The 13841-nt window shown below is 59.6% G+C and overlaps 1 protein-coding gene across 11 annotated transcripts; it reads right to left on the bottom strand.

The window, feature by feature from the left end:
* Positions 1 to 2431: 2431 nt before the first annotated feature.
* CARNS1 (carnosine synthase 1) lies at positions 2432 to 12360 on the bottom strand. 11 transcript variants are annotated; one of them, XM_055354608.1, is made up of 10 exons: positions 12256 to 12360; positions 11818 to 11844; positions 10344 to 10614; positions 9493 to 9582; positions 8770 to 9257; positions 8358 to 8532; positions 8181 to 8266; positions 7183 to 7414; positions 6804 to 7084; positions 2432 to 4651 (listed from the first exon to the last, which is right to left on the bottom strand). In XM_055354608.1, exons 2-10 carry the CDS (start codon positions 11818 to 11820, stop codon positions 3425 to 3427), a joined length of 2853 nt encoding a protein of 950 aa, XP_055210583.1. In that variant the 5' UTR covers positions 11821 to 11844; positions 12256 to 12360; the 3' UTR covers positions 2432 to 3424. The 11 variants fall into 11 exon arrangements, with proteins under 11 accessions (XP_055210583.1, XP_055210588.1, XP_055210586.1 ...); XM_055354613.1 differs by having other exon boundaries at positions 10344 to 10485; XM_055354611.1 differs by lacking the exon at positions 9493 to 9582.
* Between the last annotated feature and the right edge of the window lie 1481 nt (positions 12361 to 13841).

Below are 13841 nucleotides of genomic sequence, written 5' to 3'. Positions count from 1 at the left end.
GAGCATTTACTGAGTGGCCAGCTCACTGCCAGGCTATGTTGCCAGGTTCCCGCCTTAAATAGGGTTTTGGGGGTCAGTGATAGACCTGTAAATATGGGATTTTGTTGGCGTTTACTCCCTTAATAATTTAAGCACATTTAGGCACCTGGTACAGAATAGACACTTCAAAAAACGTTGTTGAGGCCGGACACGATGCCTCACGCCTGTAGTCGTAGCACTTTGGGAAGCCAAGTTGGGAGGATCACTTGAGGCCAGGAGTTCAAGGTTACAGTGAGCTATGATGGTGCCACTGCACTCCAGACTGGGTGACAGAGTGAGATCCTGTCTCAAAAAAACAAACAGGCTGGAGGCGGTGGCTCACACCTGTAATCTCAACACTTTGGGAGGCCGAGGTGGGTGGATCACTTGAGGCCAGAAGTTGGAGACCAGCCTGGCCAACATGATGAAACTCTACCTCTACTATAAATACAAAAATTAGACGGGTGTGGTGGCGCACACCTGTACTCCCAGATACTCGGGAGGTTGAGGCAGGAGAATCGCTTGAACTCGGGCGATAGAGGTTGCAGTGAGCCAAGATTGCACCACTGCGCTCCAGGCTGGGCGACAGAGCGAGACCAAGTCTCAAACAAATAAAACCCGAAAACCTGGCCAGTCACGGTGGCTCACACCTGTAATCCCAGCACTTTGGGAGGCCGAGCCAGGCGGATCACCTGAGGTCGGGAGTTCAGGACCAGCCTGACCAACATGGAGAAACCCCGCCTCTACTAAAAACACAAAATTAGCTGGGCATGGTGGTGCATGCCTGTAATCCCAGCTACTCGGGAAGGCTGAGGCAGGCGAATCACTTGAACCTGGGAAGCGGAGGTTGCGGTGAGCCAAGATCATGCCATTATACTCCAGCCTGGGCAACAAGAGCGAAACTCCATCTTAAAAAAAAAAAAAAAAAAAAAACTTTATGTTTTTTTTTTTCTTTGTTTTGTTTAGTTTTTCAGACAGGATCTTACTCTGTCACCCAGGCTGGAGTACAGTGGCAAGATCGTGGCTCATTGCAGCCTTGACTTCTTGGGTTCCAGTGATTGTCCCACCTCAAATCCCAAGTAACTGGAATGACATAGTCACATAATCTTTTTTCTTTTCTTTCTTTCTTTCTTTCTTTCTTTCTTTCTTTCTTTTTTTTTTTTTTTTAGAGAGGAGGTCTTGTTTTGTTGCCCAGGAGGCTGGTCTTGAACTTCTGGACTCAAGTGATCCTCCTGCCTTGGCCTTCCAAAGTGCTGTGATTACAGGCATGAGCCACTACACCCAGCAAAAACCAAAAACGCTGTTGACAGAATGAACTTAGGCCAGGCAGGGTCGCTCATGCCTGCGATCCCAGCACTTTGGGAGGCCAAGGCTGGTGGATCACTTGAGGTCAGGAGTTCAAGACCAGCTTAACCAACATAGTGAAAACCTGTCTCTACTAAAAATACAAAAATTAGCCGGGAGTGGTGGTGCATGCCTATAGTCCCAGCTACTTGGAAGGCTGAGGTAGGAAAATCGCTTGAACCTGGGAGGCAGAGGTTGCAGTGAGTCAAGATCACGCCATTGCACTACAGCCTGGGCAACAGAATGAGACTCCGTCTCCAAAAAAGGAAAAAAAAAGAAAGAATGAACACACTCAACACAGCAAATCTTGTCTGTGACATGTGGTCTGTGACTTTAGATTGGGTATGGATTTGGCGGGGCGTGGTGGCTCACACCTGCAATCCCAGCACTTTGGGAGGTCGAGCCGGGTGGATCGCTTGAGGTCAGGAGTTCGACACCAGTCTGGCCAACATGGTGAAACCCCGTCTCTACTAAAAATACAAAAATTAGCTGGGTGTGGTGGTGGGTGCCTGTAATCCCAGCTACTTGAGAGGCTGAGGCAGAAGAATCACTTAAACCCGGGAGGCAGAGGTTTCAGTGAGCCGTGACTGTGCCATTGCACTCCAGCCTGGGCAACAAGAGTGAAACTGTCTCAAAAAAAAAAAAATTGGGTATGGATTCTTATTGGATGGGGATGTGTGGGTGTGAATTTGGGCCAGACCAGGTCTTGGGTGTGAGTTCTGATTGTTGGAGGCTGTCTAGGTGTGCCTTCCATGTGCATAGGGGAGGTTGGGTATGAACTGAGGTGGACAGAATTCAGGGGTCTCCAGGCATGCAGAGGGTTATCTGGTTGAATGTGGCCCTCTGGTTGTAATTCCACCAAAGGAGATCCCCAGGTTCGGGTCTTGATGTGGGTGTAGGGCAGTCCCCTAGCAACCCAGGGCAACTCAGACACCAGGCCAGTGGGGTGGTTTTCCCTTAGCTCCAGATGCTACAAGTATCCCCTACCCGTCTCTTGATCCCCCTTCCCCACCCCCTATCTAGCTGATCCTGGGAGGAGTTGTCCAGTCAAGAGAACCTATCTAGACACTTCACCAGTACATAAGCCTTTATTTGGGGAGGGATGCTTGGGGAGCTGCCTCCAGCTCCTCTGCTGCACAGAGGCAGGATTTCTTAAAGCATCTTCCCTGAATGAGGAAGAGAGTGTAGACTCTCCTCTGCCAATGCTAGTTAGGTGTGCCAGAGGCCAAAGCACCAAAGCTCGGTGGAGAAGGTTTGTGATGCATAGGAGGGAGGTGTTCACGTGTCTCGGGGCCACTTGTGAATGAGGGCAGGGAGGTGAGGGGGGCCTAGAAGCTGAATGGGCATGTAAGACTTGATCAAAACAGAAACCTGGACCCTGCATCATGTCCTGTGACCCGCCCTCCACTGTGGTATAATCCTGGAGCAGTCATTTTTCTTCTCTCAGCCTGTTTCCTCTCATCGGGGGAACATAGGCAGTTGTGTCTGCCTGGGGTGAGCAGAAAGAGGATTACTTCTGTCCACAGGCCACCTGCCTCTACCGCTCAGGCTGAATGAGGCAGGTTGGATGCCACCAAGTTTCCAGCAGGCTCTAGAGTTATCCTAGAATTTGGGTAAGAGGAAGACAAGGGTTCTAGTCTCAGGTTTTCCCAGGATTTGTCCAAGGCTTGGGGCCTAGCCAGGTCCTCTCCTCTTGTAGATGGCAGGAAGAGAGTGAGACCTGGAGGGGTGGACAGGAGGGGCTGGGTTTGGGCCCACTCCCACCTGGGGAGCTGGCGACAGAGGTGTGTGTGTTTGTGTGTGGCCATTGTCATTTCTCCAAGGCTAGAATGCTGGGGAAGCTGTAGGCTGGACTGGGGCCTTCGGGAGGGCAAGAGGCCCTTGAGTCCAGGATGCCTTGGTGTCTAAATTGCCCTGCTGCTCTGGAACAGACCTAGGCATTGCAGCGGGCCAGGCTGGGGCTGGGCATGGCGATGGGGAGAGAAGCAGGAAGAGCTCCAGGGAGCAGAGGGCACCACAGTGCCTCCTCCCAGCACTGCTTCCCTGCCCCCTGACCCCAGTGCTATTTGAAGTGAGACAGGAAGTGGGCAACAGGGTAGCTGGGCCCATCGATGCCCAGGCCCTGGCAGAGGCCCAGCAGGCGGAGACGGGCCTCGATGGGGCTGGGTCCGGCACAGGCCACACTGCAGTAGGGCTCCTCGTACTCGCCAGGCACCAGGGCCTCCTCCAGCAGATTGAGGCGTAGCAGTCCACGGTCGTGCAGGGCCTGCAGGGTCTCACGGCTGGCGGTGGAACTCAGGGCCTGCAGGTGCTGGGACACAAGGCACATGACGCCCACCAGATGGCCACGAGCACGTGGGCGGGTGGGCAGGGCAGGACGCAAGCCACAGGCCACCATAACAGCAGCCAGCAGCAGGTCCACGCCATAGAGCTCCAGGATCCAATCACGCAGGTAGAAGCCACCCATGCGGGGGTTGATCTCGATAAGCCGAGGCCCAGCCCCGGTCAGCTTGAGCTCCACGTTGAAGACTCCATCGAGCAGCCCGCAGCCCAGGCAACAGCGGAAGGCTGCCTGAACCATCTGTGCCTCCTGCTCTGGTGCCAGCCCGGTGGGCATGCAGGCCGCCGTCTCAGTGAAGCCAGGCAGCCTCGTAGGGCCATTGTCAGAGACAAAGGCAGCCAGCAGCCGCCCACCAAACAACACCAGGTCCACGTCGTGCTCGGTGCCCTCCACAAACTCCATCAGCAGCATGGCATTGCCCCAGCCCAGCCCAATGCCTGGGTGGTCAGCCTCGCCCTGCAAGTCTCGAGTAATCCGGGAAAAGTGCTCATGGCACTGTGGCGCATCCTCTACCAGCCGCACACCCACCGCACCTGCCCCGAACTCCAGCTTCATGACACCTGGCAGGGGTACCTGGTGCACAGCCCTCTCCACGTCAGCCTCGCTCTCCAGTGGGCAGCAGGGCACAGCATGGAGGGAGGGCGCAGGCCAGGGTGGGCCATGGTGGCGCAACAGGTGCAGCTGAGTGAGGCTCTTCTGCTTAGCCAGGCGCATGGCAGCTGGGGAGCTGCAGGGCAGACCTAGCTCCTGGCAGAGCAGGGCTGTGAGCACCAGGCAGTCATCCCAGTAGGAGAAGCAGCCATCTAGCTTGAGGCCGCGAGCCCGCACCAACTCTGCCAGCAGCCGTGCGTTCTCCTCATCCCTCCGGTGCTCTGTCATGTCAAAGTGGATGAAGGTCTGTACCAACTGGGATGCAAAGTGGTTGGGGTCTGACTCCACGAGGTGCAGCTGCAGAAGCCACAGGGTGGGGCATATCCAGGTCAGCTAGTACTGGGTGCTAGGGGGATAGGATGGGGCCTAGGATGGCCCCTTCAGGGGATGCGAGTACACAAACACTAGGTGCTCAATAAATGTGTGTTGTGGATTGACTGAATAAATGGAAGGGGCAGAAGTGGGACACCTGATACAGGCTGGAGGGGAGGGAAGGCATGCTAGAGGAGGCAATGCCTAAGCTGGGAGCTGAAGAATATGAGTCAGCCAGGTGGCTGCAGGAGGAAAAGGCATGTTCTGGGTGGGAGGGGCTGCAGCACAGAGAAGAGGGTGTGAGAGAGCGTGGTGGACTCTTTCCCACAGGCAGCCTCACTGGCTGGGGATTGCAGAGAAACTACCAGGGCTGGGGCTTGGGACAAGTGGTTTGGTCACCATTCACCCCATGTGCTCTGACACTGGGAAGTGCCCACGGAGGAATCCAGTGGAGCCCCGTGCCCCTAAAGCTTACTGCCTGCTGGGGGAACCCAGGGCAGGGCAGCCACTGAAGAGAGAGGGAGGGTGGCTCTCTGCAAAGTAACACAGCCTCTGCAGTGGAGTGACATTCCAAGTGGAGAAAACACTGAGCAAGGCAGGGGACACAGAGGTGGTGTCCCAGGGGGTGCTGCACGGTGGGAGAGGGGAGAGGAGGCCAGTGTGCTAGATTAGGGCCAGCTTGAGATGGCCTCAGTTTTCTTATCTGTTCAATGGGGATAAAAATGTCTACTTGGCTGTGTGCGGTGGCTCACACCTGTAATCCCAGCACTTTGGGAGGCCGAAGCAGGAGGATCGCTTGAGCTCAGGAGTTCAAGACCATCCTGGGCAACAGAGCGAGATCCCGTCTCTACTAAAAATTTTTAAAATTAGCCGGGCAGGCCAGGCTGCTGGCTCACGCCTGTAATCCCAGTTCTTTGGGAGGCCAAAGCGGGCAGATCACTTGAGGTCAGGAGTTCGAGACCAGCCTGGCCAACATGGTGAAACCCTGTCTCTACTAAAAATACAAAAATTAGCCGGGCATATTGGTGCGTGCCTGTAATCCTAGTTACTCCGGAGGCTGAGGCACGAGAATCACTTGAACCCAGGAGGCAGAGGTTGCAATGGGCCACGATTGCGCCATTCCACTCCAGCCTGGGAGACAGAGGGAGACTCCGTATTAAAAAAAAAAAAAAAAAAAAAAGGCCGGGTGCGGTGGCTCACGCCTGTAATCCCAGCACTTTGGGAGACTGAGACGGGTGGATCACGAGGTCAGGAGATCGAGACCATCCTGGCTAACATGGTGAAACCCCATCTCTACTAAAAGTTAGCCAGGCGTGGTGGCGGGCGCCTGTAGTCCCAGCTACTCGGGAGTCTGAGGCAGGAGAATGGCGTGAACCCGGGAGGTTGCAGTGAGCCGAGATCACGCCACTGCACCCAGCCTGGGCGACAGAGCAAGACTCCGTTTCAAAAAAAAAAAAAAAAAAAAAATTAGCTGGGCATGGTGGCACGTGCCTGTAGTCTCAGCTACTAGGGAGGCTGAGGTGGGAGGATCGCTTCAGCCCAGGAAGTCGAGGCTGCAGTGAGCTGTGATCGCACCACCGCACTCCAGTCTGGTCAACAGATTGAGACCCTGTCTCAAAAAAGAAAAAAACAAGTCTACCTGCCTGGCTCGCTCCAGATTCTGTAAAGTGATGCCCTGCTATGAACTTGATTCAGGATCTGTATGCGGCTCCCCAGCACCCTCTGCGGGTCCTGGGTGCCAAGTGTCAGGAATTCAACCTCAAAGGGCCCGCCCTTTCCCCAAGACAGAGCCAGGCTCCTTAGCCTGGCATTCAAGGCCCTCACTCTGGCGCTAACGCTGTCCCTCGCCCAGCCCATCTACCCGGGCTCCTCTCCTCTTTCTGTGGAGGACTCCCTGCCCTCCCCAGGGCCTCTCACTCCAGAACTAGGGGAGTCCCCTCACCCTCACCGGGCGGCGGACTCCGCCCCTACGCCTGGGCTTACTTGTACCTGGCCAGGATGCCCCGCCCAAGCACCGCCTCTAGCGCGGCTGGTCCCGCCCCAAGGACGCCCCTTTGCTCCAGGCCCCGCCCCGGGGTCACGCCTCCACCACTCGGGCCAGGACCTGGGGCCCAGCCCCGCCCCGCGCCCCGCCCACCTGGAGCCCGTAGTCGCGCGCCGCCTCCCACACGAACTTCTTGCTGACGCCGCCAGCGCCGACCACCAGCAGCTGCTTTCCCTCCATGAGGCAGCGCGCCGACCGCCGAAGCATGGTTTCCACCAGCGGCGCCGCCACCGCCTCGTCGGCCGCCGGCCCCAGCCGCGGCGCGGCCCACAGCCCCTCCAGCGCGCCGCACGCCTCCAGGCACAGGCCGCCGTTCAGCTCCAGGGCCACTGGGGTCAGCACGCCGCCGGCCGCTGTCAGCGCGAAATCCACGCCTGCGCCGGGCGGGGGGCGCGAGCTCAGCTACGGCAGCCCCCGCCCTCCAGCCCCTGGCCCTCGGCTCCTGGCCCCGGCCCCGGCCGCCCTCACTCACCCAGGAAGTCCGTGTGCGCCCGGCGCCCGCCGCGCTGCTCGGCACTCAGACCGGCCTCCAGAGCCAGCACGGCGGCCAGCGCGGCCTCGGCCGCCGCCTTGACGCGCTGCCGCACAGCCGCCACCTGCGCCTCCTCGCCCAGGCCGCACTGGGCCAGCGCCACCTCCAGCGTCCTCGGCAGGGAGTTGTGGTGCCGTAGAGGGCGGTCCCCGCGGCCCACGCCGCACACCACCTGGGCAGGGGGAGACTCAGGGGGAGGCCCACATACTCCTGCCCCCCACGCACACCCCCACCGCCTTGTGCCAAAATTCAGACCAGACCCCTCACTGGACATTCAAGAAGCCCCGTCCTCCAACGTGTCTTAAATTGCACACGAGCTCTCCCTGCCACTCCCCATCTGGTCCCCAGACCTCTCCAGGGATTCTACCCAGGCTTCCAGGCCCAGCTGGGGTCTCCCTCCAGGATGGCTCCTGCAGCCCTGGGGGCCTGGGCCACCCTGGTGTGCCCCACCCTAGCATCTCCCTGGGGCGCACCTCTCCCTACCCCACTGGAGCTCCCTGAGGGCAGGGTCGAATCTCTCCCTCTCAGTGTAGCTTAGAGGTGGGTACTCAGGAGGGTCCGTAAGCCTTCCTGACTCTCCAGCTTAGAGGCCCCTCCTGAAGGGGTCCAGGCACTAGAGGTTTATCAGGAGGCCCTGGGTCAGCCTCTACGTGGGCAAGAGCTCTCTGGGAAGACAATTCAGCCCCCTGGGCCCTGGTACTACCCAGCGTGGGGCTGAGCACAGGGGCAGGGGCTCTTGGTGTGGGAGGGATTCTGGAAGGGTTGCAGGAGAGGGAAGACGGGTCAGACCCAGTAGTTTCCCCAGAGGCAACTACGACCCCCGTAAGGATTTTGTCCTCTCTGCCCAGAGACAGCTCAGGGGCCCTTGGCAAACCACTACTGGGACTGGGCTGGCGTGTGGCAGGCAGGGTCACAACCTGGGCCTGGGCCACGCTCACCTTGCTCAGCAGTGGCCTATCACCCTGTATCCGACACACCACAGCACAGATTCGCACTGCCAGGCCGGGGCCAGGTGAAGGACCATCTGGGGGAAGACGGGGAGGTCTAAGGCCAGCACAGAGTGGCCGGAAGGCCACACCAAACTCCCATCCCTGGCCAGCCCAGGTGGCTCTCACCTGAGCAGGGCAGCTGGGCAGGTGGATACACAGCCTCCACCAGGACACTCTCCTCCTCCTCCAGCTTCTCCAGCAGCGCCAGCACTGTGTCCACCACTGCACCCAACTCTGCCCGCGGGTGCAGACGCCATGCCTGCCGCCCCCGCCAGCGCCAGCCACTGAGCTTCACAGCCACCTGCAGCAAGGAGGGGAAAGGGGCCTCCTGGACACCACCCCAGGTACTGCAGGGTGGGGCGCTTCCGCCACAGGAGCCGGTGAGTAAACTGAGGCAAAAGGGATTGCCCCAGAGATGGGGCAGGGCAGCGGCAGGGCTAAGAGGTAGGGACACCTTTCCAGCCAGACTTGGTAACCGTGCCTGGGTCCCATCCTGCTGGCATCTGTACAGACCTCAGGGTGGGCGAGAGTCTGTTACCTGCAGGATATCACCCAGGGCCTCGGAGCGCAGAAAAGCCTCCACTTCCTCTTTCACCAGCATCTCCTGGCCCTCTTTGCCACTCAGCTCCACCAGCCGTAGCCCTAGGCTGGCATCCCCTCCCAGCAGCAGCCCCGGCGGCTTGTAGGTGAAAGCCAGGGTCGCTGGCACAGCCACACCACCCTGCTGGGCCAGCAACTGCCTTGTCAGCAGCCGGTCCTCCAGCAGCCGGGCCAGCTCAGCCGAAGCTCCTGTGGGGCAGGTCAGGTCACGAGCGAGTTCTGCTGCCTCTCGGCCCCGGCCAGGCCCCGGGCCAAGGCCTGCCAGAAAGTAGGTGGCACGGCGCGGGGGGACAAAGTCATCCAGGAATGTCAGGCCCCCAGGGTGGAAGCTCACAGCCTTGGAGACTAGCAGGGCTGCCTCACCCGGCTGCCCGGGTGCTGGCACCTTCATCAGCCAAGCAGGGGACAGGCAAAGGAGCATGTTTCCTGTGGGCAGAGAAGGCAAGTGGCTGGCCAGGGAAGGCTTGATGCCCTATGCCCGGGCCCCCGGGTAGCGGAGTGGAAGCAGCTGATCCCAGAACCCATCCCCATTCGGCATGGCAGCTGCTCCGGTGGAATGCAGGCAGTTGCCAGGGTTGGCGGGTATTTTGGGATGTGGCTGGGCCAGGGCAGGGCTGCCCTTTCTGTAGAAGGGGATGGGGAAACTTGAGCACACACTCACCCGGGCTCTGGACCCCACCCTCCAGCAGCACAGGCAGAAAGGTGCTGGGGGAGCCCAGAACGCACAAGGTCACCTCCGCCCCAGGACAGCCTCGGGAAAGAGAACATGGCCCAGCTCACCAGGGGCGCCCTTGCTGTCTCTCTGCCCACCTTCCACCACCTCCACACCCATGGCCCCACCCTGGGCCCCCAGAGTTTTTCCAGGAATCGGACGAGACAGGGGACAAGCAGGGAATGGAGGTGCCCGCCAGTCCTGCCCCGTGAAGCTGGTTTCCCCTTTCTGCAGCTGTTCCAGAGGTGCTGTGGGCTGGGTGACTGGAGACCTGAGTTCTAGCCCAAGCTCTGACTTTCTGTGTGACCTTGGAGGAGTCAGTGTTCCTCCAAGCCTCAGTTTCCCAGTTTGTACAATGGGACCAAGTCTGTGATTCTCAGGTATTCTACCTGTGAACCCTCTGTCCACACAAAGTCTGATATATATATATATATAACAGGCGTGGAGGGGCAGAAGGGGAGGAGTCTGTGGGGTCTCAGCTGCTGAGCTGCCTCCACCACAGCTCCCAAGACCTTTCTCTAGAAGGTTTGGTGCCACACAACGTGGTTTCCCAATCCCAGGGCTGGGTCTTTTTGGGGAGGGGGTGAGGGCAGGGAGCCCAATCCTTGACCTCACTGGTGCCAGATGCCCTTGCAAACAATGTCCGCCTACCCTAGGCCAACTGGCTGTGCCTTCCCTGCCTTCAGATGGAACCAGAGCCTAGGGGAAGGGGCCGACCTTGACAGGGATGAGCAAGCAGACTGGGCTGAGGGCCCCTCCCTGCCCCCAGAGGTGTCCCCCTCCAGGGAGCCCTTGGGCACCTGTGCGGGGCACCTGGCTGCGGTCCTGGGTCTCCGGAAGGCCAGCTTGCTGCAGACAGCTCTGCAGGAGGCTGTAGTAGTAGACAGTCCAAGCCCGGGCCTCGGCCCCCTCGGGGGATCCCTTGCAGTCCAGGCCCACGTCCTGGCGCCAGGAGCCAGGGAAGCAGCCTGTGGGTGGCAGGCCAGAGCCCCCTCCCCAGGGGCCCTCTTCCTCCAGGTCCTTGGAGCCCAGTGGGCAATCCCACTCGGGACCCGATGGATCCAGGGAGAGCTGAGAGGGCAGAAGTGGTGGGTCTTGGGCAGGGTGGGCCAGTGGGCACATTAAGTCACTCAAGGGTATAAGCCCCCCACTCTCCCAGCCTGGGCTATGTTCAGGGCTGACACCGTCCTGGGGACTAGGAGAGGAAAGGCTTGTGTTGGGGGCGAAGGCTTGTTAATGGGAACGCAACCGTGGGAGTGCTTTGTAAACTGTTCTGTGTGGTGCCCCTGGGGGGATGGCAGGAAGCAGTGTCCTGCCGGCCAGCCCCTCCCGCCCCTGCCACGCTGGGCTCCGCCTTAGTTTGCTTCACAGCAGCAGAGTTTTCTGCTTGTTTTGTTCATGGAGGCAACCCCAGCACCTAAAGCGTGCCTGGCACACAGCTACTTCTCAGTAAGTGTTTGTTGACTGAAGAGTAGATGAATGAACGAACCCAGCCATCACTCTGAGGTGGCTTATTTCTGTCTGATGACCCGGCATGGAGTATGCTGACACCTCAATGTGATTCCACTGTCATCCCCACGTAGGTCTTGAAGCCCTACTGTGTGCCCAGCCCTGGGCTAAACATTAGGAGGCTAGACAGTATCCCCCCTGCAGATATTTTGAGTCATGGAAATGCTTTCTTTGGATGAAACCTAACGTCCCTCCCCTCTCTGAGGCTGGCGCCCCCCAATATGGGGCTGCTGGGAGGCTTCGTGTGAATGGAATTCTTGTTCTTTGCAGTCCCCAGGCCTGGACAGGCCTGGCAGCTGAGTCTGTCCTCCAGGGGACAGGCTCGGCCACCTTGAGCAAGTCGTGAGGTCTCTTTGGACCTTGTTGCCTGGTGCCTGCCCTCTCCCATCCCCTGGGGGCTGATGAGGCTGGGACAAAGAGAATCTCTTGGTTGTTGGGAGATGGTGTGCTGTGGCCCAGACGGCAGAGGACTGGGCCTCATGCCTGGGCTCGAATCCCAGTTTGCCAGGGCCAGAGCCTCTGTGCCGTCTCCTAGAAGGTGAGCTCCCTGAGGGGCCATGGAATGAATGAATGTCACAGGGCACTAAGAGTGCCCACCTCCCAGGATGCAGCTGCAGGGTGGGGGTGGGGGAGCTGGTCGTGGGTCTAAGCTGTCTGCAGGGGGCAACTCCCAGGCTTAGGTCCTAGGTGCTGCCTGCTGTCCTCTGGGCCCACTCTCTGCCCAGGGACTTGGGCCTTGTGGGGGAGGGACCACAGAAGACTCACCATCTCGTGGGTGGAGTGGCTGAGAGACTGATGGCAGAGACAGAGGGACAGAGAGACGAAGGAGTCAGGGCAGCCAAGTCCCTGCCTGGCCTTCCAGCCCCTAGACTTTGGGAGTGGAGAGGTGGCCGACACCTGTCCCTGCAGAGAGAGGCCAAGGCCGCCCCACCCCCACCCCGAAGATGGGGAGGGATTTCTGCTGCCCAGACCGAGTGGCTCCTGCCCCAGTGCGGCTCACAGGTCCTTCCTGCCCTGGGGTCCCGGCTTGGCTCTGCCCCTCCAGCGCGGGGGGAGTGGGGGGCGCCGGGTCCCGGGGGTGGGGGGCATAGCGTCGAGGGTCCCGCCGCGGGGCGCGGGCGCCCAGGGTCCTCGTCCCCGCGACTCCTGCCCCGGCCGCCCCCCTCCCTGGCTCTCCCCGGGGCGGGGCCGGAGCCGGGGTACCTGGCGGCGGCAGCGGCTCGGCGGGCGTGGCGGGCGGACTCAGACCGGGCGGGATGCAGCGGCGGCGGCGGTGGCAGTGGCACAGCGCCCGGCCCAAGCGGCGCCGCTTTATATAGAAACGCCTGGGGCATGCCCAGTGCCCAGCGGGGGCGGCGCGGGGCGGACGGGCCGATAGGGACCCGCCGGGGACGCGCCCCCCCCGCCCATCAGCCACGAAAACGTCCCAGACCTGGGGGCGTGGGGCGGGACACGGACCCAGCAGGAGGAGGGTACGGAGCAGGCAGGGAGAGACGGGGGTCTTCAGAGACACAGAGGAAGTCCCGACAGAGGGCCAGGTACAGATGGACAGGGACTGTCGTCGAGGGTCACAGACGTAGGGCTGCCATGAAGAAAGAGGGAGGCCCACCATGGAGAAGAGATGGAAAGGAGGGGTGGGGAGAGCCGGAGCGGGCAGAGACTGGTACTAGGGCCCGCCCTTAGGGGTGGGGTGCCCGGGAGAGCAGCCTGGAGCACACAGTCCTGAGCCCTACCTTTGGATGGAGGCCGGAGGTCCCAGCCCTGCAGCTTTCTGTCCCAGCTGCCAGCGCTCTGCCCTATTGCACATTGTCCCAGAGAGGCCCTCCTGGGCCAGGGTCTCCACACATCTGTGCAGCCCCCTCCTCACTTCTGGACCCAGTGGACTTGCACACAGGGGCCAGGATGTCTATAAGATCCAGCCTCTCCTGGTGCGGTGGCTGCCTATAATCCCAGCACTTTGGGAGCCTGAGGCAGGAGAATTGCTTGAACCCAGGAGTTTGTGACCAGCCTGGGCAACATAGCAAGACCCTGTCTCTACAAAGAAAAAAATTTTAAACTAGCTGGTTGAGGTGGTGTGGGCCTGTAAATCCCAGTTACTTGGGAGGCTGCGGTGGGAAGATCACATGAGCCCCGGGGGTCAAGACTGCAGTGAGTCCTGGTTGTGCCACTGCACTCCAGCCTGGGCAATACAGTGAGAGCCTATCTCTCTCGCTCGCTCCCCCCTTTTTTTTTTTTTTGAGACAGAGTTTCAGTGTGTCGGCCCAGGCTGGAGTGCAGTGGTGTGATCTCAGCTCACTGCAACCTCTACCTCCCAGGTTCAAGTGATTCTCCTGCCTCAGCCTCCTGAGTAGCTGGGATTACAGGCACACGCCACCACGCCTGGCTAATTTTTGTGTGTTTAGTAGAGACAGGGTTTCGCCGTGTTGGCCAGGCTTGTCTTGAACTCCTGACCTCAGGTGCTCCTCCTGCTTCGGCCTCCCAATGTCCTGAGAATACAGGTGTAAGCCACTGTACCCAGCCGAGACCCTATCTCCCTCTCTCTTTTTTTTTTTTTTGACCCTATCCCTTTTTTTTTTAAGGCAGAGTCTTACTCTGTCACCAGGCTGGAGTGCAGTGGCACAATCTTGGCTCACTGCAACCTCCGCCTCCCCGGGTCCAGTGATTCTCCTGCCTCAGCCTCCCAAGTAGCTGGGACTACAGGTGCGAGCCACCATGCCCAGCTACTTTTGTTTTGTTTTTTGTTTTTTGTTTTTTTTTTGAGATGGAGTTTCGCTCTTGTTGCCCAGGCT

Source organism: Gorilla gorilla, chromosome 9 (assembly GCF_029281585.2).
Source record: "Gorilla gorilla gorilla isolate KB3781 chromosome 9, NHGRI_mGorGor1-v2.1_pri, whole genome shotgun sequence".
In the NCBI taxonomy this organism is placed as follows: domain Eukaryota; kingdom Metazoa; phylum Chordata; class Mammalia; order Primates; family Hominidae; genus Gorilla; species Gorilla gorilla.
The sequence above is the reverse complement of the archived record's forward strand: the minus strand, read 5'-3'. Positions and strand labels throughout refer to the sequence as shown.